This window comes from Watersipora subatra, chromosome 1, assembly GCF_963576615.1.
Source record: "Watersipora subatra chromosome 1, tzWatSuba1.1, whole genome shotgun sequence".
Taxonomy (NCBI): Eukaryota; Metazoa; Bryozoa; class Gymnolaemata; order Cheilostomatida; family Watersiporidae; genus Watersipora; species Watersipora subatra.
Window position 1 is genome coordinate 22,047,069 of NC_088708.1, and position 26,012 is coordinate 22,073,080.

Genomic DNA, 26,012 nt, shown 5'->3' on the forward strand with positions numbered 1-26,012 from the left:
CTGTTTACTTGAATCGGTGGTTAGAATCTTGCTAGTGGTACGTAGACCTTAGCATTAGTACTGTTATAAAAGGTTTGCTTGAATTTCTTTCAAAACTCTCAAAACAAAGCTTTTGTTTCCAGAAATTTATTTTGCATTTTTTAGTGCTTTTCTGAATCTTTGTTCAAACTATTCAAGCGTATCACCATTTTCAAAAAACATGTATTTGAACTTTGCCTTTGCTTGTCTTAGTTCTTTCGCCAAGTAAGGTTTGCAGTGTCTTGATAGCTTAATTTTTGGGACAATTGATTCTTTGCAATGAGTAAGATTGGTAAGAATTTTGTTCCATATCATTGTAGGATTTGTTTCGGCTATAATCCCTCGGGTTGTCTCTGCTGAAAGTATCTCTAATTGTGTAGTATATTTAAAATACACTCACATCTGTTCCAAGAGTATGACATTTTTTTTTCTGTTTTCATCTTCTGTGTTGTAAACAATGTCCACGCCGGAATGTAACCTCTTGTCGGTGCTCCTGAGAAAGAGAAAAGTTCTGTGGAGTCATCTGTGTACTAGTTGCTTATTATGGTAGCTGTATTTTGGGTTATTATGATAAGGTCTACAACACTTCCACCATTATATCAGAGGAAGGTGAAATCTTTTTGTTTGTCTATCACTTCAAAGTTTTGGTTATTACAGTAGTTAAAAAGCTGCCGGCCACGTGTATTGGTTTTGCAGTCAGTCCAAGCCAGGTGCCTTGCATTGAAATCACTGAGTATAGATAGTTCTGTGCACTTGAGATTAGGCATCCCGGGCCTGGCTCTACTAATTTGTTTGAGAACAGTATCAAGTTTTGTTGTATTTTCAGGTTGAACCCAAGAACGAATCGAATACCATTTACGTATGTTGATGACGATGAAAAGTATTTTTGAATCTTGTTGTTCTAAACTGTGTAGTCTGTCAGAGCTTATAGTGTTGTGTACTAACATTAAAACACTGCCTGGTCTAGAGGGGCTCTTGTTGTTTGGTTTTAACTGATCACTGTAGTTTTTAAAGTAATCATTTGAAATCTACATTGTTTTTGTTTCTGAAATGAATACTAGATTTACTTTGTTTTGAGTGACGTACTTGTCTAGAGCTAATAGTGAGGGCAAGGACAACCATTTATGTCAATCTGCATCATCTTTAGCTTGTTGTTAGACTTATTAGCCTTAGACTTACATGTAGACTTATTAACCATAGTAGCTGATGGAGTGTAACATTTTTTCTCATCTCAGTTTTTGCCGATGAAGGAGCTCTCTGTGTTTTGGGCAGTTTTTATCTATGGATTGGCGCTTCCTTCCACTGTCAACGCATTTCTTTTTATTTGGGTGATCATCATGTATTTATTCATAGGAGTCAGAACAGTGATGACATTCATAGGAGTCAGAACAGGGATGACTCATGAGTCTCTACGAAATAGAAACTAATAATTTCATATCCAATAAAGTCACTAATTCTAATCTTTTTCCTATGTTTATCAGACACTTTTGAGAGTCGTGCGTATTTAAGGGTGTCACAAGCACTTTTACACTTCTCCAAAATATAACAAGGAAACAGCGATGACTGCTATCACAATGATGCTGGCGGAAGGACCTCACTGGACCAGAGTATGAGACAGATTTATGTATTTTATTTCTCTTCATTTTCATTAAGTTTTGGTTTTTTTACCGGCAAAGCATTGAAACTGCCAAAAGTGAAATGAGAAATAGCAAGGGATTACTGTAGAACTGGGATACTGGGAAAGGGATACTGGGAGAACAGCTTTCTCTAGGCCAGCACTCACTGCTAGATACCATGTAAAGCTTGTTTTCTAATATATAGTTAAATATGGACTTACACAGAATTTCAATACATTTATCAAAAAGTATCAGTATTTTTCTATCATTTGCGATTGTTTTTGATGTTTAACGTGATCTGGCTGCCAGTATGTTACAACACTAAAATTGACAAAACTCGATCGCAGTTAAAACATTCAAAAGAAAAATACAAGCGGAATGATGTTACTAGCTGTTATCGTTGAGATAGTTGATTTTGGCAATTTTAGTTCAAGTCGCAGCGTTACACGCCTCTATTATGTCAATCTCTCTGTAACTATAGACATAATCACACATTCACTTGATCCGAGTGTTTTAACTGCGAGCAAGTTTTGTCGATTTCAATATTAAAACATCCTGGCAAGCAAATCACCTCAAACATCAAAAACGATTGCAAATGATAGAAAAATACTGATACTTCCTGATAAAATCAGCTGAAATTTTGTGTAAGTTAATTTATGTGTAAGATCACCATGCATCTCTTACTGGCTTTTTACCGATTGACTGCGATCTTGCCAAATGGGCTCATAAACATCCGTTTTCTGTAAATTGTTTGTGGAAGCTGTCATTACCAATTACCGCTATTCCATCCATCAAACAATCAATTTTTGGGTGTCTGCTTAAAAATATGACGCAAGACGCATGATTAAAATGTAAATAGTTAAAAATGTACACTTTTGTTTTGTTACCAGTCACAACACGTATACAAAATTTTACATAATGTTTTTTATTTACTGAAATGTAGAATAATGGCTGAGTTTAAGAAATATGGCTAATGTGTACATATTCTGAATGGAGTTGATGGAGGTCATAATGTTGTATGTACAGTTGAGGGATGTGATAATACCAACATGGATGATGCTGCAGCAGCGCTCATTCTTCTACTTTTAGACCCCTTCATTCTGCCTCTCTCCATCAAGGGTAACAACCACAAACTACTAGACAGATTTCATGACAAAATATAAATATTACTATGAGGTGTATAGTGCAAGCCTTATGTAATTAATCACTCTGGAATGCCCTGTCACTCTGGGCTGTCTTATAACGTAGCATCAAACATACACGTGATAGTGATGTCAAAGATGGTGGTCTTTGGGCAGGTTTACAATCACACAATGTGCGTTGGAAGATTTTATACGGAATCAACAGTTAAGATTGGCAATGTCTAATGTGTTCAACCCAAACATATTTAACTACATTTGCATCAAGGGTGTCATCTTGTAAGCTGGTTAGACTTGCCAAAACTCATAGGCCTACTTTTGATATCTAAAATAGGGCAATCAAAGTATTCATTTGCTAATTAACATGTATTCATACCAAAGAAAGTAACACTTAACTATTGACACCATGTTTGCAGTTGGTATGTTAGATATAACTAGCAGATAATGTGATGGTTGATAATGTGGGGTTGTGGAACCCCCTCGATGAGTACCCAGTCTGAGCGTTTGTACTAGACAGGAAAAGAATGCTTGTCCGCCCTATTGTGCTGTGTTATCTAAGGTGATATCGAGCAGAGCAGGCTATACGTCTGGGAGACTGATAGGCCGCTAACAATGACTCAGCAAGTACTTGTAAACCGAAGCAGAATTATAATAGAAGTAAAGTGAGTGCTTATGATTTGGCCTGCCCTTCTTGCTGAACAAGGTTTCATAATGGCTTGTAGTAAAATTAAAAATCAAGGATGTGCTATCAAACAAACCCTATGAAAGGAGTGGCGGCCCTGAAAAGGGCTGTGGGAGATAACTCTGGAGAGTTACTCGATATCGAAATTGCTGGTTTCCAGGATGTCGAGGTCCAGAGGGTCTTGAAGAGTTACAGCAGAGGTGGGCAAACTACGGCTTGCTGGCCAGATGCGGCCTGTTATTCTTTTCATTCTGGCCCGCAGAAGAATGCTACAGAATTAAGGTTTGATGTGAAAGCTTGCCTTCTATTGTTAACCCTAGCATACCAGTCCCTACAAAGGCTGTCAGAACTCACTCTTTGACAGACCTTTGTAAAATCCTTTAGTTTATACATGAATTTGTATGATTGGCAACTAACTATCGGTTTCAACAATTACGACGAAATTTGTATTACTATTTTAAAGCTACTATTTGTGCTTATCACGCATGCGCTAGCTCTGCAGGTTGATAAAATATTTCTTCCATTTCGTAAAAAGTATTCATAAAAGAGCTGTTTGTAACATCATCGCATTCGCGTAAGAAGTGAAATCTGACATCATTATGCTTGTTTCTCTGATGTTGTTTATGTCCAGCGCCTGTCAATGAAATAACGCCCTGATTGTCCGAGAAGATTGTTGTCTTGGCTGGTTGTATGAGTCCGAGTGAGTTGCACGTGGCTTAGAGGTGAATCATTTTCTTAGTCGCCTCAGCAAGAGACCTGTATTCTACGAGCAAGAGACCTGTATTCTCGTACTTCAATTGAAAAGAGCGCGATTGCTGATTGGAGCCTCAATCTCCAACTAATTGACCCAGATCCTTAATGGAAGATGTAACCAGTCATTGATCGTCGATTGCACAGGTTGTTGGTTCAGCCGGAGTCACTATATCCAATTGCGCATCCATTGCTTGCTGAGAACGTTAGCTCGTAGTCTTTGGAACCTTGAAGATATTGAAATAGTTGCTGTAATGCTGTGATGTGTTGAGATGTAGCATTTTCAGTATAGCGATAGTCTTGAGATTGTCCATGAGATGTCGGATCTGGTTGCGGTAGATAGGTAGAGTAATGTATGGCGCCTTACAGTGCCTCGCGTTGCGCGTTCACAACTCGAGTTGTACAACTTGAGATGCACAACTCGAGTTGTGAACACGCAACGCGACTTTTCAAAAGTAAGGTGCAATATATTGGTATTACGGTAGAAAAACCGTAGATCTGGTTATATTAACAATGGTACATCAATAGGCACCCGTTAGCTAATAGAAATTAAACTATGTATGTACTGTAAAACTAGAACTAATAGCGAATTATTAAAATTATACTGTGCCGAGTTTGCAACTCGAGTTGTACAACTCGAGTTGCACAACTCGAGTTGTACAACTCGAGTTTGTAAATATAACTCGAGTTGTACAACTCGAGTTGCACAACGCGAGTTCATCAAAACCCAAGCCGAGTTCTTTCAACAGCAACTCGAGTTCAACAACTCGGCTTGAGAACATTTCATCATTTTATTTTCTCTAGCAATATTTTCTATATGTGGAATTTTTTTTGGTGCATCATTAAACGCCGTTGAAATAATTTCTATGTTCATTTTCGGTGTTCATTCAGTTTCTTGTCAGATTCTAGAGAGATGACTCTTTTTTTATTTGAAAAAGAAGTTGCCCGGCTGGCTGCGAATTTCTTTTTCCCAAACAGGTTTACATACGGCAGTAAAATTTTGGCTCACGATTGGCTTTAGTAATATAGTTTTAGTAACCAAAACTTACATCATTACATTAGAAATCGATAGTTATAATTAGAAAGGAACGCAAAATTCTAAATAACGTAGCAAAACTGATGTTATCATTCAAAAAGTGCTGTTAAAACGTAAGAGGCACTCACTTAAAACTCCATAATTTAAGCCATTTTGAATAAAATTTTGGAATTTTGTGTTCCTCTCTAATTATAACTATTGACTTTCAATGTAAAGGTCTTGATTACTAAAACTCAATTACTAAAGCCAATCATGAGCCAAAATTTTACTGACGTATGTAAACCTGTTTGGGAAAAATTTTTCGCTGCTCGGCTCTCATATTATAGATTGTATAGATTGTTTTTTAGTTTGCTTTTTACATTCTACAATTATTTTTGTCTCTTTATATTTATAAAAATGAATATGCGCAAATCTCGCCAATATATATAATTTAAATATGTATACATATTTAAATTATTATTATTAAATTTCTGTAAATGAGACACCCCAATTACTCACTTTGCTTTCTTTAATGATTAAACCCAGGCCGAGTTGTACAATTCGGCAACTCGAGTTGGACAACACGGCATCTCGAGTTGTACAACTCGAGTTGTGAACGCGCAACGCGAGGCACTGTAAGGCGCCATAGTAATGCCCCTACTGCTTGTCTGTATTGGTAATGTGCTTCTGTGTTGTCTGATGCTGGAGACAGCTTTAGCCCTTTTTCAGCAGGTGTGGCAGCAGGCTTGCATCTGTCCATCCCGAATCTTTTAAGAACATCTTCTGCATATCATGATTGACTCATGTGTTGTCAGTCATGGTCGTGTGAGAAGTTAATGCCTAGGAACCATTTTAGTTCTCTACCGTCATCTATCCGGAATTTGTTATAGAGCAGATTTTTTGTATGATTGAGTGAATCAATGTCTTTGGCTGCAATGATTAGGTCATCTACCCAGAAGATGATGATGATTTGACTGTCTTGTGCACTTTTGGTGTACATACATTCCTCAACAGGTTTTGGAGGGAATCCTTGTGACTAGAGAAAGTCAGTGAGTGTCTGATTCCAGTTCGCTGCTTTGCTCGAGTCCGTAGATTAACTTTTGAAGTTGACATGAGAGTTTTCTACCACTACTTTCCATTATTTCATAACCAGATTGTTGTTGCAGGAAGATTTGTCTGTTGATAGGGGCGTTGAGATATGTCCTCTTTACATCCATTCTGTAGAGTTGTAGTCCTTCACTTGCGGCCTTCTGTAGTGGGTTCTGATGAAGGTGAACTTTGTGGTGGGCGAGAATCTTTCAACGTAGTCTACCTTTGGCATTTGGGAGTATCCTTTGCTACACATTCTGCCTTGAACTTGGTGTGACCACTGCTGTCGCCTTGTTTTAAAGAGTACACCCAGCACCCTTTTGTTTCTTTTCTGTCAATGGGTAATAGCTTCACTTCCCAGGTTAGGTTTTCTTACAAGATTCTCACTTGCACCATTCATTGCCTTTTGCCATTTGCCATTAATTTCTGTCATTAGAGTTCATGGATTCTTCATAAGTGTTGGGGGATATTGTATATTGCTCTGTATGCATATTCTGTATACTTGATCTTGTGGACATAGTTAGACAAATATGTTGGTTCTTGTCATTCTCTTCTTAGCCATGTTCTGTTAGTTCGGTCTTCAGCATCAGCTGACGCATCATCTCTGTTGGAGTTTGTATTAGCCGGTTCTTGTGGCAAACCTCTTTTGGGCGTACCTGCAGATTTTGTGTTAACACTGGCAAGTTTTCGTGGCATACTTCTTTGGGCACATCTGCCATTGTTTAGATTGTTAAGTTTATGCATGGTGACATTTCGACTTTTGGTAATAGTGTTTTCTTCTGTAAGGATGAGGTATGTATGGCTTCTCACATCCACACCCAGGTAAGTACCACTTTGCCCTCTGTCAAGAACATTCTGTTTGTGACCTTTGCTGTAGAAAATACAGTTTAGATGTATTTTCTTTACATCTGGCTTAATATATGTCAACAGTTCATACCTTGTTGAGTTGGTTCGTCGTTAGTAATTTCTGTTTCTGATGTGCTGAGCCTGAAGTATGGCATAGGGCCAAAGCGTCTTTGGTAGCAATACATCCTCTATCTTCAATGCACAAAACATTTTTCTCCCGGTATCAAGTTTGAAACTTAGAATGATAACTGTTGTTATATGTTAAATAAGAATAAATTTTCTGTAAACTTTTTTTATCACTCGGGCAATGCCAGGCATTCATCTAGTATATATGCGTGTGTGTAGGCGCGTGTGTGTGGAGAGTTGAGAAAGTAGTTGGGTGCAGCGCTATATCTTCATGAGTTCAATTCTTGTAAGATGCAATCTGTTTTCTTAACTCCCAGACAAAAGGATAGACGCAGCTCTTATTATAGTTTAGTTTAACATATTAGCTTAAGTTACTAGCTTAAGTTACTAGCTTAAGTTACTAGCTTAAGTTACTAGCTTAAGTTACTAGCTTAAGTTACTAGCTTAAGTTACTAGCTTAAGTTACTAGCTTGAGTTACTCAAATTCATTGGATAGAAGAACATAGCCAATGGCAACTACATTACCTGCCCCTGTTTGTAAAGTGTTTTAAATCTTGAACGAATGCATAGCATAATAAGTGAAAAATGTTTTTCAACAATCTGTTGTAGCTTTGCCTCGAGCTTTTGAATATTTGAATTATGCATTGGCCGGATACACATGAAAACAAACAGATACCTTTATTTAAAAGTTAGAATGATAAACGTTGTATATGTTGATTAAAAATAAATTTTTTATGCAAAAACATTTTCTATTACCCGTGCAATGCCGAGCATTCACCTAGTATCTTGATAAAAAACAAATCCATTAGTCATTGAGAAGTCTAAATTGTGCCTAACTGCCAGGCAAATAAATGAGTGCCTTCACAGTAATGAAAAGGGTTTCTATGTGCTCAATAAATGAGAAATCATCTTGTTAGATTCAGCAATTTATTTTGCTATACACGTAGTAATGTGTACATCTTTACTCACTGTCCAAGTCTATCAGCTGTCCTCAAGAGACAGCAAACAAGTCAATTTTAACCACAGGGTTGTGATTTCACCAAGCCTTGTCCTCATTTTATGTGTTTTTCAATACTATTTCAACATTTGTGTATTTGGTTTATAATCGGAAGTATGATTCATTAGCAATTGGCAGCAACACTTTTCTATTTTTTGGACCACCTGAGGCATTTATCTTGTGCACCTCAAGCTGGTAACTTGTGTTTTACACTTATCATATTCGTCAATATTCCTAAAGTAAACTAAAGTCATCAGAAAGCACAATCAAGAATACTTATCACGTTATATCACAACCAGGACAATTCTTATTGCATTTCCTGAGAGGATGTAACAAGGTAATACTTTTTACTTTAATATCATTATTATATGGAGTGCCTTTTTTTATTTGTTATTATTCATATAGTTAATGCTTTGTTTTCAGCTGTCTTTTTCAAGTATATGCGCATTTCTGCGTTATATCTGTTATATACTCATTCATATCAAATCATAATTTGTTAGCAATGTTTTATCTGCTACATATTATTGCGAGTTTTTATACATCTTTTATGCTACTTTCACTTGCTATCAAACTTGCTATTGCCTCTTTTATTATTATTTACTCTTCATTTAATTTCATTTTAGATTCACGATATATCGGTATATGCATATATATCAAATAAACATACTATTCACATACAACTAACAACCGATAATCCGTTGGATCTCAGATCTATTGGGAAGTGCAATACAGTGAATCTTGTCACCTAAGAATACAAGAATAGAATGGAGTGGATATTACGCCTGAACTACTACTGATACACAGATGAGCCATGAGTGTAATATCTCCACCAGGCAAGTCAACCTGCTGAAGAGAAGTAAGTCTACAAGAAGTCGGTGTATAATGCCAGCAATTAATTTTACATAACCATGAGCATAGCCTTCATCGTTTTATTATTTAGTTATACGGCTTGTATTTTTTTTGTTTCTTTTTTGTTATTTGTCAGCGGTATATTGTTAGTCTCGGCACGGGTGAAATCACAACCATAAGTTTTATGTTTGCCAAATATTGACCGTCATATATAAATGTAGAGTAGCTAACTACACTATTTTGGGTATAACAATTAGCTGCTGGTCTATTGGAGCTGCGATAATTGCTCTTTGGATAAATAAGCCAAACTATTAAAATGAATATGGCTACTAGCTCTGCCTCACCGCATGAAGGGCTGCTTGTTCGTGCAGCCGTCGCAGTTGCTGGTGCCGATGAGATCATACCTGACGTAACGCCGCTTGACTCCAATCTCGTGCCTGAGTCAATCGATCCACACCTTGCAAATTCAGAGCGTATCGATCTAATTTCCATTCATAAAACTCCTTCACTTCACAACCAGCCCACTCGTAAAATTAGTACCCAATATGACACCTTGTCACTTTCAAACCAACCTAGAAGATCAGCTAGGGTGAAAGGTGAAACAATAAAGCGACAACTGCTAAATGATATAAAAGTGCAAGCTCAGATAAATGCCACACTCCACAATGAAATAAACCAAGAAGACACCTCCTTTGCTAGGTATGAAGCTATAAATAAGGATCTTGAAGCCAGTAAGAGACATGTGCATAAGCTCTATAACGAATTTAGAGTTTTGAATGGCGAGCCATGCAAAGCTGTCACACAAAAGGTTGACAAGCTAACACATGATAATGACGAGTTGTGTAATCAAATAAGCCAGATAGTAAGCAGCAAAGTAGTTAGGCCAAAAACCTCAAGAGCATTATCACGCAAATCAAGGAATTCAGCGATTGGCTCACAGTATTCATGCAGCACTTCTTGTTCAACAACTTCATCAATCTTAAGACAAAAACAAGCTGAAGCAAATGCAAGACTAGTCGAATTAGAAATGCAGCTACATGCTAACAGCAAAACACAAGCAATTCAAGAACAACTTACAAAATTAGAAAATGCCAAAAAGGCAATTGAAATCGAGAGTCAAATTGAGGCTGAAAAACGAAAGGCTGTCATATACAGTCAAGCATTAGCTGAAGAAGAATGCGAAGGATCTGGTCTCATGCTAACTGGTAATGGCCACCAAGTACTCGATGCACCACCAAATACTTTGAACCTTGCGTCTCCTTTTGCACCCAGCAAGCCACCTGCAACTACAAAGCCGTGCAAAGAGAAAGCAACAAACCATGTTGCCAATCAAGTCCCACATACATTAGACTCTGAATCTGAGGATGATGATCTTGAACCTGAGACAATTATGCCCAGCGCACACACCTTCAATCAAGAACGGACGACTAGCCCTCCTACAGCTTCGCATTGCAAGGTGAACACAACTCCGGTAGCTATTGCCTTACAGCAAAATACAAGCTCAGAGCAGCATATCTCAGCAGAACCTGTTAAGACTGTAGTTATGACATATCAACTACCGCTATCAGAGCCAAAGGTGTTTGATGGAAATTCAGTAGACTATCCTCGTTGGACGCTCAGCTTTGATAACCTGATAGGTAAAAAACCACTTTCCGACTCCGAAAAGTTAGATTACATGGGTAAATATCTTAGAGGAAAAGCTTTAGAAGCTGTAAACGAGTATTTTCTCCTACAAAGTGAGACCGCTTATGTTGAAGCCAGAGCAGTCTCAGACGCCAGATTTGGTGACCCATTTACAATTGCTCAAGGTTTTAGAAGCAAACTTGAACAGTGGTCTGCCATCAAACCTAGAGACCATGATGGACTGCAGAAGTTCATAGACTTCCTTCTGTTGTGCAAGACTGCAAAAGTCTGTATAGACAAGCTTTCATTTCTTGACAACTATGAGGTTCATAAACAAATCTTGGCTAAGCTGCCTGAATTCATAACTCGGCAATGGGTGCGAAAGGCTACTAAATATCAAAAGAAATACAACCAAAGCCCAAGTTTTGAAGCACTGTGCAAGTTTTTGAGTACAGAACTTGAGATGTCATGTAATCCTATGTACGCCGACATATACGCAGGCAAGGCCTACACAAATGATACTAGCAAGCAAAGCAGAAGCCTGAAGAAAACATATGCTACCCAGCATAATGGACCAACACAAGATATCAAAGGTGAAATCAGTACTAAGGAGTGCGTCTATTGCAACATGAAAAACCACTCCACCGCAGAGTGTGGGAAATTTGGTCGACTCTCCTTTAACGAACAACAAACCTTCATGAGGGACAAACAGCTATGTTTCTCTTGCTTGACTGATGCCCACAGCTACAGGCAGTGTGAAGTACCAGCTTTATGTAAAGTATGTCAAGGTAAACACCCAACAGCCTTACACAATATGCGAACTTCATCCGTCAAACAACAAGTAAAATCTGGTTTTGGCAATAGCTCGAATCTGGAGCAATCTAAGCCTATAACCAACAGCTCCTTGCAGCCAAAAGCTGCAGAACCTTTAAAAACAAAAAACAATTCTCAATGACTAGAAAAATCATGTTTGAATACATGTTTAAACATGGACTTGAACTCACTTTCGTGGATACTACCTGTTTGGGTCTCGAGTAAAAAAAACCCTCTAAAGGAAGCTTTAGTATATGCTCTTGTTGACTCAATGTCCGACACAACTTATATCACTGTAGATACGATACACAAGATACAACCAGACTATACCCACACAGAAATAGATATTACAACAATGATATCTGACAAAAAGAAAGTCCATACTCATCTAGTGTATGGTTTGACAGTCAGAGCCTACAATCACAAAGTTTGCTATGAATTACCCCCTAGCTATTCACATCACAAAATACCTATTGACAGACGACAAATACCTACAAAAACTGTACTGAGCCGTTGGCCACATCTCATACAAGTAGCTAATGAATTACCTAACAATCACAAAGATGTACCTGTCGGCCTACTCATAGGCAACAATTTTACCAAAGCCTTCAAACCTCAGCAAGTTATCGACACTGATCATGATGATGAACCATTTGCCATCAAAACTGCCATAGGCTGGAATGTTATGGGTGGCAGTGCTCCACATACCACACTAGCAACAATTGTTGACCAACCAGCCAAACATGATTTTGTGACATTTCAGTGCACAACCAAATCAAACAAAGAACTGCACAAACTCATAAATATATTCAACCAAGAATTTCATGGTGCACATGAAGACACACCAAGCCTCTCTGTAGATGATAAACAATTTCTTCACATACTAAAAACACAAACTACTCTAAAAAAGGGCAGGGTAACCATGCCCTTGCCATTCAAATCAAAACCATATGCACTAAATACAAAATCAGCTGCCATACATAGGTTTAGGCTGCTAGAAAAGAAATTCCAGAAAGACTCGCATTATAAGGAACAGTACCGTGAGTTTATGAGAGATATAATAAACAAGGGAGAAGCTATTCCTGCAACTGAAGAAACTACTGACCACTCATGGTACATTCCACACTTTGGGGTGTACCACCCTAGAAAACCGGATCGAATTAGAGTAGTTTTTGACTGTGCTGCCAAGGTGGGAGGAGTGAGCCTGAATGACTTTCTTCTTCAAGGGCCAGAACATATGAACGATCTACAAGGAATTCTGCTAAGGTTTAGACTGAGACCAATAGCAATCATGGGAGACATCGAGAGGATGTTTCACCAGTTCAAAGTATCGGAAAATCACCAAGATTATTTACGATTCATTTGGTACAACGCAGAAGGTCAGCTTCAGTCATACAAAATGACTGTACATTTATTTGGAGCCAGGTCCTCTCCTGCATGTGCCACTTATGGGCTACGATTTTTGGCTGACAATTTCAGAGACGCAATTCCCCACAACACACAATCGCACCACTTTATACACCATAACTTTTATGTTGATGATGGCCTTGCCAGTGTCAGAAACGAATCTGAGGCCGTAAACCTGATCAAAGAATCTCAGGCTCTGTGTCAGACAGGGAAACTGAGGTTACACAAGATAGCTTCAAACAGTAGAGCCGTACTAGCTGCCATTCCAAAAAGTGAGTGCACTAGCGTATTGGCTAGTCTAGCGCTTACCTCAGAACCTCTTCCACAAGAAAGGTCTCTTGGTGTACTGTGGGATACTAACCAAGATATATTCACTTTCAAGCATGAACCACCCTCAAAACCCAACACCCGAAGAGGAGTTTTGTCCTCAGTCGCATCCGTCTTTGACCCTTTAGGTCTGATATCCCCCTTCACACTCAAAGGGAGAATTATTCTGCAGGAAACCTGCAAGCAGAACTATAATTGGGATACCCCTTTAGAATCATCACTGCTAAATTGCTGGGCCAAATGGAAGTCAGACCTCTCCAATGTACACAATGTTCAAGTACCTCGATGTGTGTCACCCAGAGCTTTCAATCAAATTGAAAGTGCTCAATTACATACGTTTACCGATGCTAGTACTACCGGTTATGGTCACTGTACATATTTGCGATTAGTTAATACAAACCGCAAGGTTCATGTAGCCCTACTAGCCAGCAAAGCTAAGGTAGCCCCCATCAAGCAAATCACAATACCAAGGCTCGAACTGCAAGCAGCTTGTAGTGCTGTACAAGCGGTAAACAAGTACGTCAAGGAGCTAGAGCTTCCAAACATCACAACTTATTTTTATTCTGATTCCACAGTAGTACTAGGATACATCTGCAATACAAAGGAGCGGTTTCAAACATTTGTTGCTAACAGAGTCGAAACGATACGCACACTTTCTAAACCAAAAAATTGGGCATATGTGCCAACTAACCAGAATCCAGCTGATATGGCATCATGTGGTGCTAGCATCATTGATCTCACACACTCAGAATGGTTTTCAGGTCCAAAGTTTTTGTGGACTGAACCAATTGATATACCCTCACAACCTCAGCTGTCCATTAGTCCTAATGACGATGAAGTTAAGAAGGCCTCCATTTCCCTAATGACAACTGCCAAAGTAGTAGTATTTGATAAGTACTTGGAACGATTTTCAAAATGGAACAGTGCAATCAAGGCAATAGCCTTAATACGAAAAGTGATCTATAAGGAAGCAGAGCCCAACTACGAAACAGCAAAGCATGCCATCCTTAGGATAATACAACATGATTACTTCTCTGATGAAATCGCTGATCTAAACAAATACAAATCAGTTAAAAAATCTAGCAGCCTTATGAAACTCGCACCATTCGTAGACGAAAATGGACTCCTTAGGATTGGTGGGAGACTCCAAGAGAGTTCAACCCTTAGCTTTCATGAAAAGCATCCTACCATTATTCCGAAGGCTAGTCACATAGCCAAACTTATCATTAGCCATTATCACCAGTTAGCTGCTCACCAAGGGTGTGGACCTACTCTAGCAAGCATCCAAACTCATGGGTTCTGGATAGTAAATGCTAGATCTCAGGTGTACAAGCATGTGAAAAGTTGCGTCATTTGCAAAAAATACGAGGTACGCCGAAAATTCCTCAGATGGCTACTCTTCCTTCAGAAAGGTTAGACGAAACTGCTCCATTTACTCATTGTGGCCTTGATTGCTTTGGCCCATTTAGAGTCAAGGATGGACGCAAGGAAAGGAAAACATATGGGCTAATCATCACATGCTTGTCTTCTAGAGCTGTTCATATAGAACTGTTAGAGGACATGACCTCAGACAGCTTTATAAATGCTCTGAGAAATCTCATAGCCATTCGTGGAGCTGTATCCACTATTCGGTGTGACCAAGGAACAAATTTTGTAGGAGCTTTCAATGACCTAGCTAGAAATATGCAAGGACGTATTACCCATCACTATCCGGATATCAAGTTTACATTTAATCCTCCCCATTCCAGCAACATGGGTGGTGTTTGGGAGAGACTTATCAGATCAGCAAGAAACATTCTAAAAGGAATGGGTGAAAAGCATGGTGGGAGACTGAGCACCCCTCAACTGCGGACCCTTCTATATGAAGTGATGGCAGTAATGAATAGTCGACCTCTTGGTGTCGTCACAGAAGAACAGACACCACTCACACCAAACATGCTTCTTACGATGAAATCACAACTTACCTTGCCACCCCCTGGTGTGTTTGAGAAGGCAGACATTTATTCTAAAAAACATTGGAGAGTTGTCCAGCAGCTAGCTAATGAGTTCTGGCGAAGGTGGCGCAATGAATATATTCATACCTTGCAAACCAGGCAAAAATGGACCCACAAGCAAGACGAAGTGTTGGTTGGTGACGTGGTTCACGTACTCAAAGATGAGGGACTCCGAGGTGACTGGTCACTCGCGCGGGTCGTAGATATAGAACGATCTCATGATGGTGAGGTAAGAGCTGTAAAACTATTGATTGGGTCAAAAAGCTATCCTAATACTAAACCACAGCATCTGGTAAGACCAGTTAGCAAAATTGTTGTATTAGTCAAAGCTACCAATAAAATTTCATCCTAAAATTTTAGGTGGGAGTGTTAGATTCAGCAATTTATTTTGCTATACACGTAGTAATGTGTACATCTTTACTCACTGTCCAAGTCTATCAGCTGTCCTCAAGAGACAGCAAACAAGTCAATTTTAACCACAGGGTTGTGATTTCACCAAGCCTTGTCCTCATTTTATGTGTTTTTCAATACTATTTCAACATTTGTGTATTTGGTTTATAATCGGAAGTATGATTCATTAGCAATTGGCAGCAACACTTTTCTATTTTTTGGACCACCTGAGGCATTTATCTTGTGCACCTCAAGCTGGTAACTTGTGTTTTACACTTATCATATTCGTCAATATTCCTAAAGTAAACTAAAGTCATCAGAAAGCACAATCAAGAATACTTATCACGTTATATCACAACCAGGACAATTCTTATTGCATTTCCTGAGAGGATGTAACAAGGTAATACTTTTTACTTTAATATCATTATTATATGGAGTGCCTTTTTTTATTTGTTATTATTCATATAGTTAATGCTTTGTTTTCAGCTGTCTTTTTCAAGTATATGCGCATTTCTGCGTTATATCTGTTATATACTCATTCATATCAAATCATAATTTGTTAGCAATGTTTTATCTGCTACATATTATTGCGAGTTTTTATACATCTTTTATGCTACTTTCACTTGCTATCAAACTTGCTATTGCCTCTTTTATTATTATTTACTCTTCATTTAATTTCATTTTAGATTCACGATATATCGGTATATGCATATATATCAAATAAACATACTATTCACATACAACTAACAACCGATAATCCGTTGGATCTCAGATCTATTGGGAAGTGCAATACACATCTACATGTATTAATAGGCTCTCACTGTAATATCTTCCTTTCCTACTGTTCCACTGTAAAGTAATTGCTAAGTCACCTTTTGCGTGAATCCTGTTGGCATACTTTACCAGTGCAGGCATCCTATTAGCTAACTCTATCAGTACAGGCATCCTATTGGTTAACTCTACTAGTGCAGGCATCCTATTGGTTAACTCTACTAGTGCAGGCATCCTATTGGCTAACTCTACCAGTGCAGGCATCCTATTGGCTAATTTGATTACTGGCAATTTGTGTTTTAATAAAAGCCTTTGTTTTTCTAACTAATAACTCTTGTAAAAATCCTCCCATGTACACAGCTACTTGTTCTGTGAAATTTAATGATTAAAATATGGCTATCAATTGTTTGAGAAACTACAAAATGTAGAATGAGAAACTGTGTATGTGTACGTACATAACATAAGTACAGAACATACATAAGTTATGTGTACATACATAACACACAGTCATACCCATCTATGAATAACTATTCTTTTGTAACATGCTTTAAAGAGATGGAGAGTTTTCTGAAGATTATTTTAATACATAGATTATATGATTTATGTAGGTCAGGGGCCTTGTAACAGCGCAATAACTAAATTAATATGAAAAAATGTTGGGGGGTGTTAATACTTTTGGCCACGACTGTACATACATGTAGTTACATACATAGGAAATGAATGTAGATACGTATAAATTCATTTCGGTATTACAAATATCAATATCTGATTCTGATCATCAATTTATAAAGTTGCCAATTCATGAATTATCCCGCATATTTTATTGTCCTTGCAGTTGTCCCCTCTCCCTTTCTTAGTGACTTACAAGTGGCTCTTTGACTCCTTGCCACATTTTTATATTTATACTATTAGTTTGCTACTGTGCTCCCTTTTTGGCAAAGTATTGTTAAGCTTTGGTTTAATCTTTGCTTAAACCAGGAAATTTGTCTCCTTTTGCTGAACATCAAAGTTTTTATGTAGCACTCGAATCAGCTTTGTGATTCTCGACGCGGACCTCTGCACTTTCTTCTTTGTCGCATAAAGTAAGGAGAGAAAAGTCAATGCAGATAAATTTTTTAGCAAGTTGGTTTGATTTGGCTGTTTTAGCATAAATGGATCAACAGCCTCTGGTCTTTCCATTGGCCTTTATGTCCCTACATCAGAGTTGTCCTCTCGTATCTTTTAGTTTGAGGCATTTTGCTATTGAGCTGCTTGTTGACTATTTCATTCAACTTCTTAGACCTCATAATTATGGGAACTCCTAAGCCTGTTGCATGCTGGGATAAGAACTGTAGACACTTTATTGTAGCTTAAATTGTTTTCTATAAAACGTGTTTATTACTCTTATTTACAATATTACTGCCATCTAGATAACAAACAGTAATATTGTTACTACTGTTATAACTTTTCCACATCTAGGAATAATTGTGGCCATAGTTATTACACCTGATGATCTCTCAGATTGCATGAGACTGCCAGGGTAGGCCTACTAGTTGTAATAAAATGTGGCAATATTGTTTATTTTACCTAATGCTGTTGAAATATCGTTCAAACTGCCTGCAGGCATCGTATAAAATTTACTAATAATCTTTGTACAAATATAACAGATTCGTTGTTTACAAGTTCACTCAAGTTCACAAAAGCTGCTTACGGGATATATGATGTGCTTCCTTATAATGTTACCTTGATTCAACGCTTTAACCAACTTTTATTGTGATTTATAGCCAAAGAACTGGAGGGAGGCAGTTGGTACGGGTGCCTCAAGCCCAGGAGCAGCTAGAATTCTAATAACAGAAAGGCGGTGTGAATTCAGTGCGATGAGATGCCATCAACGATATGTTGTGTAACATTTTTATTGCTGCGGCTGCAAGTGCAAACTACACAGCTAATGCTGCCAAATGATTCATCGTGTCAGGACATTTTGCAAATACATATGGATCATGTACGATAGAATTATTATTCTAGTCAATTTTTTCATTGTTGTTATCGTTGATGAGTTCTACAGTCTCCGCATCTGGTTTCATATTTTCAGGCTTCTAGTGCCAAAATTAGCTGGTGACAACTGTTCACAGATTAGATTTTTATCTACTAATGCATCGAAGTTGGAAACATTACTTCTAGTACAAATGCTGTGTAATCTTATAAGTCGTGTGTAAATTGAGGGGAAACCAAATAAAAAAAGAGATTTTCCTTCACCTAAAATTTTTTTAATTTATACAATACAACAAACAGTAGGAGCTGAAAAAACCTCCTAGTCATAGTTCCTGTTTCTTCAGAGTGAAAAATACAAAGCTTTGCTGAATCCTTTGAGTGCTAGCAACAGTATAAAAATTGGCTTGGCACCGTTTTTCTATAGCAATGTGGTGAGATTGTTGTACTACTGTATAGTGACTGAATGTTATAACAATACCAAGCTGTAGGGAGATTGTTGTACTACTGTATAGTGACTGAATGTTATAACAATACCAAGCTGTAGGGAGATTGTTGTACTACTGTATAGTGACTGAATGTTATAACAATACCAAGCTGTAGTGAGACTGTTGTAATACTGTGTAGTGGCTGAATGTTATAACAATATCAAGCTGTAGTGAGACTGTTGCACTACTGTATAGTGGCTGAATGTTATAACAATACCATGCTGTAGTGAGACCGTTGTACTACTGTATAGTGGCTAAATGTTATAACAATACCAAGCTGTGTTTAGCCTGTTGTATTATTGTATTTCTCCTCCCCTCCTGTTTTCCTCCTAACTACCCAAATACATTACATAGCAAAAAGTGAATTCAAATTATTATACATTATTGTGATGAAGAATAAGTTTTCAGTTGTCAAATTTTAATATATTTGTAATCACAAGTAGACCTACTCTTTTCAAAATGATCTGACAGCTGAGAAGCAAATACAGACCATTAAAACTATATTTTATAATATAAACAAATACCCGTAACTAAAGCTTGTCTCTATTAGCCTTAGCGTCTGCAGATTCTACTCGCAACTCTTAGTCTACTAAAATGAACAGCAGTTCATTTTAGTTTTTGTAGTTCCGGAGTTATTAAGAACAAAACCAGGTATTTTCATAGCAAATCTTGTTAAAACAGCTTTTTAAAATATACTACAATTAGCCAATTAAAGCTAAATGCATCGCAAAAATAAATTTTCTATGAGCGGCCATCTTGAATTCTTAGTAACATTTTCAAATGATAAGTTTAGTTTACTCTGATAGTTTTAAAATATGCTCGATCAATTTGCAAAGTTGATAGATGACAAATCAATTGCTGTCAAAAATCTGTCAGATGAAAAAGTCTATCATTGTTTTTTTTTTACTTTTCTTAGTGTAAAACTAAAAACGTGCATGACTGTCCAAGTTTTGGTGCAATTAGTCTCAAGTGCGGTTTTCTGTTATTGGATAGCTAAACTGGAGAGCTCTATGTAACATTACATATCAGGCTATGTATACATATATTTGAATACCTCTATGGTTTTATAACATATTATTAGCAGATTCAACATCACTATCAAACATGGCAGTAAATTTTATTATCTCAACACCTGTTTTTTACGCTGTCATTTATTCACACCGTATTTACATCAAAGTCATTATTTTTGTATAAATTTTTAAAACAAAGTATTTTTCTCAAACTATGTAAATGCTTTGCTGATGGCTACTTCAGGGATTGCCACCCTCTGGAACATGCTACATGTATAAGGCAGCCTGCACTTATCAATGTGGCAGCAGTTGGCAGCAGGTGGCTTAGGATTTTAGGCTGAAATAAAGAGCGAATAAGGGATGAGCTTTGCAAGTTGCTCCACCGACTTTCTAAAATGCTTCTATGAGCTTCACAGCTAACAGCTGTTAACAGTTAACAGCTGTTACTATCCTGCAGATAAAATTAGTATGGCAACTGAAAGGAAGTTTTGCTCAATGGCATGGAGATGAGCAGCAGAAAACATTGTGATTTACTGTATTCGAATAACAAGATCTCTGTGGTTTTGCTACCAAGTATTGTGACCCATGCTTGATTCATTCGGATGATTTCCGCTTGATTTTCACGTGACTTGTAGTTGGCACAGTATGGTACACACTGATTAGGTTGCGAAACAGCTCAAAGGATCTTGAATATAACTAGCCTAAGAACATTGAAACTTTTTGGGGTTTCTCTGACAAACAGCCACAAAATTTGGAAAAGAACTGAACTAAGGTCTCAGACTAGAGTCGTTTGCAAACTAGAGATTTCCTATGAATTGTGAAACACTTCTGGAAAAAGCATTCATTTTGTATCCTTGATGTATGCAGCTACTTTAGAAGGCAGGTTTTACTTTGAATAGGAACTGCTGCATGATGTCTCTCATCTAGCCTACTGGCCTGCATAAGGCCATTGGCATCTGCCATAATGTCAGATGACTCACCAGTTGTCTGTGAACAAAATTTGATTGATCTTTGAAAAGATCCATCTTTATATAATTTAAAGTCATGATATTTGTCTGTCCCCGGACATTTCGCAAGATCGACTACTTTTAACCCAATTTGTGACTTCTTTTCTGTACATTGATGAACATCAAAGTAATAACTGTAGCAACCATGTCAGAGCCCTGCCAAGGTCATCAATATAGATTAAATATTAGATGATTTGTATGTTTTTAATTCATTCTTATATTGTTTTTAGTTTTATTGTTTATTGAAGAAAAATTATTACTAAAAAATATCTTCCCACATGTTGCAAATTAGTGAGTATATTTATAGTTTTGTAACAATATGACCATTTATTGTTTATTGAAGAATTTTATTACTAAAAATATCTTCCCACACGTTACAAATTAGTGACTATATTTATAGTTTTGCAACAATATGACCCTTTTTGACGCAATCAGGTCGACATTTCAAGGCCGACTCTCCTTTACCAACAATATTTCCTTGACAGGATTGATCTTTCCAATTCTATTGCAACAATCGTATTGATTTAATTTTTATTTATCATCACTGATGTCGATCAAATTTTTGTCATGAAAAATTGCTCGATATCACCATGTTTTAAAAGAATAAATACTTGTATTTAATAGATATTGATTGGCATTAGTGAATATCATATAACTTTGGTGAGTAGCGCTTTGTTGTTGGTAGAAATTTGTGGACAGATCTCCCTAATATGGCTCTACACTAATCAGTGGGAGTTACTATTCCTATTAAAAAGTAAACATAATAAATCAGTCAGTTTCTTTTTTTAATAAATTTTGACAATACAATAAACTAAGCATTGTTGTCTAGGCCGAGGCAGTCTGCAAGTTATTTGAAACAGATCATGCGACGACAACTCTGAAGTCAGCCGCTGCCATATCTTGCACAAAACTTCATTCTTTTGTAGCAGAGGCCTGACACTAGCATCTTAAACCATAACTGTCACGAACAACTTTTATTGTATTTACTAGGTAAATCAGACACGCTGATTCCGATTTTGTACTCAAAATAAAGATTAGTCCACTAACCTTCAAAGTCATTTAGGCTTTTTTAAAGCGTTTCAATATCCGTTTCGAAAACAACACAACCGGCATTACAAGTTCCGCCCATAAATATGTGACGAAACCTAGCTTTTTCAGAAACGGAAGTTAGGAAAGTTTAGTCCGATTTAGAATAATAGAGATGGGTGTCTTAAAACCCATTATTATCTAAATCCAGCCTGTAAAATAATTTCAGTTTTTTATGAAAGGGATATAAACTATTTCAAATTGCTCGCAGCTTGTTACATGACGTTTAAATGGGCTGGACGCCGAGAAAAATGAGCTCAAAAAGCGCGGTTTCATCACGAGCTAGCGTTGTTATCGCGCTTTTTAAATATGCAATGCTACATAGCTTATCTACCTTTCAGAAAAGACTGTTATTATTTTTAAAGCTGGATTTAGATATTAACAGATTTTAAAACACCCATCTCTATTATTCTAAATCGGTCTAAACACCTCTACGTAACTTCTGTTCCTAAAAAGCTAGGTTACGTCAAGTATTTATGGGAGGAGCTTGTTATGCCAGATCGTGTTGTTTTCGAGACCGATATTAAAACGCTATAAAAAATCCTTTATTACTTTGAAAGTTAGTGGCCTAATCTTTATTTTGATTACAAAATCGGAATCAGCATGTCTGATTTACCTAGTAAATACGATAAAAGTTGTTCGTGGCAGTTATGGTTTAAAGCTGGTTCACAATATATCGCCCTTTGTCAGCGGTTTCCTTACGGCGTTCATCGTCGATTATGTGAACCTATGACATCGACGAAGCAACGCGGACACATCGGAAAAGTTTGCAGCAGTCAGACTTTCCTGATATTTCGTCAAGCATTGACGACCGCCTTTTAGATGTGAGCAATTTCAGTGATGGTAATTCGTGGTCGCGGATAGCTGCATTTATTCATATCCATTTATGATAGTCGCTGCGGGACTAGTATTTAATTCCAGGACGAGAAAACAAAGAGGTTTCTTCACGAAAATTTAAAAAGAGAAATGGGAACATTACGTCACGGAGTGTTTCCTGATGCAAACGGAATTAGTTTGTGATAGTGTGAACATGGTTATCATCGACGATCACCAAAGCATTGTGGCATCAATGCCGAGATACGGCGATATAGTGTGAACCTGCCTTTGTGGCATCAAATAGTAATAACTTTCCCAGGAAGTAAAAATTATAAAAGAAACAAACTTTCATGACTTCTAAACATCCTGCTTACATATTTCTTGAGAATAGATGAGGTTTAGTTGAAGTCATGAGGGTCATCAAACATTCGATGAGGTCATGAAAACATAAAAGAGAATTTCTAATCTCTTCAAACAGGTGTTGTAATTCAATTTGATATTTGAAAATATTTAATGACAGCTAGACAAACAAAAATGAATGATGAATTCAGCCTTGACCTTTTACTTGTAAAATATAATTATCATGTTAACTAATAAAAAGTGTCGACAGACTGTCTCATTTGATGTTTATAAAATGTGTGTGGAGAACAAGTCTGCAGTTGTTGGAGAGTTTCTCATCAATGCAGATTACGGATTGATTAATAAATCCACAATCAAAGGCATATAAGAGATAAAATCTGCACTCTGAGGTCACAATAAAACTTGCATCAGAACGGGCGCTGACTTAGATCACTGGTTCTATCTTATCTCCATCTAATCACAACACGAAGGTCTCCACTTCCAGATTGAAACATTCTTATAAATGGCTTCACTTTTTTATCACAATCACCATTCTTTCATGGCTGATATTATAATCTAATCTCAGTTTTTCTTACTAAGAACCTCGATATGCGGATAAGAAGAACGTGGAAACTTCAAGTCTTCCTGTTGCTATTATATTTATCAATTTTTCTGTGTACGTTTTTTCATTTTACTTGCAGCTAAATTGACATGACTACTGAAAACATATTAACTGGATATTCTTTATTAACCAAATATAACTTACAAAAGTTTGATGTACTGTACAGTAGTTCATGAGGATTTAAGGTTATGAGTTCAAGTAATACAAAAGAGTCCAAGCTCCATGTTATATATATAACATATATAATATATATTATATATATATTATATATATAATATCTATATATAATATATATATAATATATATTATATATATATATAATATATATTATATATATATATAATATATATATAATATATATTATATATATATTATATATAGATATGTTATATATATAATATATATATAATATATATTATATATATATATAATATATATTATATATATATTATATATATAATATCTATATATAATATATATATATATAGAAATTCTGGTGCTTATTAGCATTTTATATTTGTGTTAACGATTGGGGAACGTATGCTTGATTACTTTTATATAGCATTTATAATATAACGGACATCAACATAACTTGCTTCATTCAGATTAAAAAGCTCTAAAAGAATTATTCTGTGAACCTAGCAAAAAGAGGAGTATATAGAGCGATAGATCATACCAACACTCCGCCATGTGTATTGTGTTAACTCTGCATATTTAAAGAGGGAAATGCAGCAGTGCTTTATGTGACAACTAAATAGTCATAGATATGATATGTGTTTAGTAAGAGTTTAAGAATTTTAATGTCTATTCCTGTGTAAGTTCAAATTCTATTAATAAAGTAAAAAATCAGATGATTTTCATATCATAGCAACAGTGGACCATAAATAGTTCCTTGTTGGAGACTTCCATTCTGTAATGTGCCATCTACCACAGCAGCTGAGCAAGCAGTTTATAAATTTGTTGCAATTTTTAGATTTTTGCACTTCATGGCTGTAAATTGATTTAAAATCGGCCTGCAGGATGATCTCGCAGTGACAAGCTCCTGTTCAAGAAACACAAATTAAATGTTGAATGCTCAGGTATTGGTATTATCCATAGATATATATATCTCTATATATATATCTATGGTATTATCTATCTGAATTTTGTGTGATAACCGTGAAACATCCTTGGTATGAATAAAATAAAAGCTATAAAACCATCATTCTTCAGGCTGATATTAAAATCACAAGCAACACCATGCATGTCCGTACAACTCCATTCAGACGATGTCTATTAATGGTTGGAGTTTAATTGTCTACAAGTAAGCCGTAGGATACAAAATATATTTATTTTTTACTTTCTTTCATTTTATTAATAAGAGAGAGTTTGTATCACGGCACATGAGGGTAGATTGAGATTTTCACAGTGTGTATATTATGTGAATAAAGGGTTATAGTAACATAACAGTTGCTAACTTGAATTTATTAGAGAATTGAGCAATGAGTGATTACCATTTGGAAGAAATAAATGTTAAAATGTTGCAGGTATCGTGTCTACAACTTCTGGCGCTTGTGCTTGGGCGCTGCCTGTCGACAGCTCGAGTAAGTCTGTTTAGGAGCGCTGAGACAGAATGTGCATGTCCTTGTTGGACATGAGCTGGAGATGCCGTAAAGGTGTAGAGCTGGATGTCTGATACACGGCTGGTCTAGTACATCTACTCCCGCCATGAGCACTGTGTGTAAGTGAGAAATATAACTAGCAGCTAGTCGTAATGTTTCTATTTTACTCAACTTTCTGTTCGGCGGCTCCGTCGGAATGAGTGTGCGTAGCTCAAAGAATGCTGTGTTTACAGAATGTGTACGATCCCGTTCCTTTGTGCTGCCTACCGCAATATCCTGCGTGCATGGTATTTGCGGACGGGTGGCGGTGCAACTCGTCTCTACCTTGGGCTGCTGCAAGAACTCGTGAACTGGTGGCGACTCTCCGCTGCTGGAGTCAGAATGGTTGTCGCCATCTTCACTGTTCGGTCTCTTTGGCATCTAAAATAGACACAGCTAGGTCTGAGTATTGGCTTTCCAAGTGGATTCAATCTACACGATGAATTTAAAGTAATTGTAAAATGGTAATGTATCGATTGTTTATTGGTCAAAAGCTCTTTAGGAATATTATATCTACATCAGCTTTGTTTAGACGTTAGGAGCTGATACTGGTATGTCTAATTCTATTCATGAATTGTTAGTGT

General features: G+C 36.9%; 3 protein-coding genes across 3 annotated transcripts; 2 read left to right on the top strand and 1 right to left on the bottom strand.

Annotated features, from left to right (window-relative positions):
- Positions 1-11,738: 11,738 nt before the first annotated feature.
- On the top strand, positions 11,739-14,714 carry LOC137410538 (uncharacterized). Its single transcript, XM_068095974.1, has one exon. The coding sequence runs from the start codon at positions 11,739-11,741 to the stop codon at positions 14,712-14,714; it is 2,976 nt and encodes a 991-aa protein (XP_067952075.1).
- A 143-nt stretch (positions 14,715-14,857) lies between these two features.
- On the top strand, positions 14,858-18,338 carry LOC137410546 (uncharacterized). The gene is made up of 2 exons (XM_068095986.1): positions 14,858-15,520; positions 18,216-18,338. Exons 1-2 carry the CDS (start codon positions 14,858-14,860, stop codon positions 18,336-18,338), a joined length of 786 nt encoding a protein of 261 aa, XP_067952087.1.
- Positions 18,339-25,323: 6,985 nt separating this feature from the next.
- On the bottom strand, positions 25,324-25,809 carry LOC137410557 (basic helix-loop-helix transcription factor scleraxis-like). The gene has a single exon (XM_068095997.1). The coding sequence runs from the start codon at positions 25,807-25,809 to the stop codon at positions 25,324-25,326; it is 486 nt and encodes a 161-aa protein (XP_067952098.1).
- Between the last annotated feature and the right edge of the window lie 203 nt (positions 25,810-26,012).

What these genes read in the sequence shown, in the direction of transcription:
- LOC137410557 (XM_068095997.1), bottom strand. Translation starts at nt 25,809, where the DNA reads ATGCCAAAGAGACCGAACAGTGAAGATGGCGACAACCATTCTGACTCC.
- LOC137410546 (XM_068095986.1), top strand. Translation starts at nt 14,858, where the DNA reads ATGACCTCAGACAGCTTTATAAATGCTCTGAGAAATCTCATAGCCATT. An exon ending in AACGATCTCATGATGGTGAG is followed by an intron (nt 15,521 to 18,215) that starts GTAAGAGCTGTA and finishes TGTGATTTATAG; the next exon opens with CCAAAGAACTGGAGGGAGGC.
- LOC137410538 (XM_068095974.1), top strand. Translation starts at nt 11,739, where the DNA reads ATGGACTTGAACTCACTTTCGTGGATACTACCTGTTTGGGTCTCGAGT.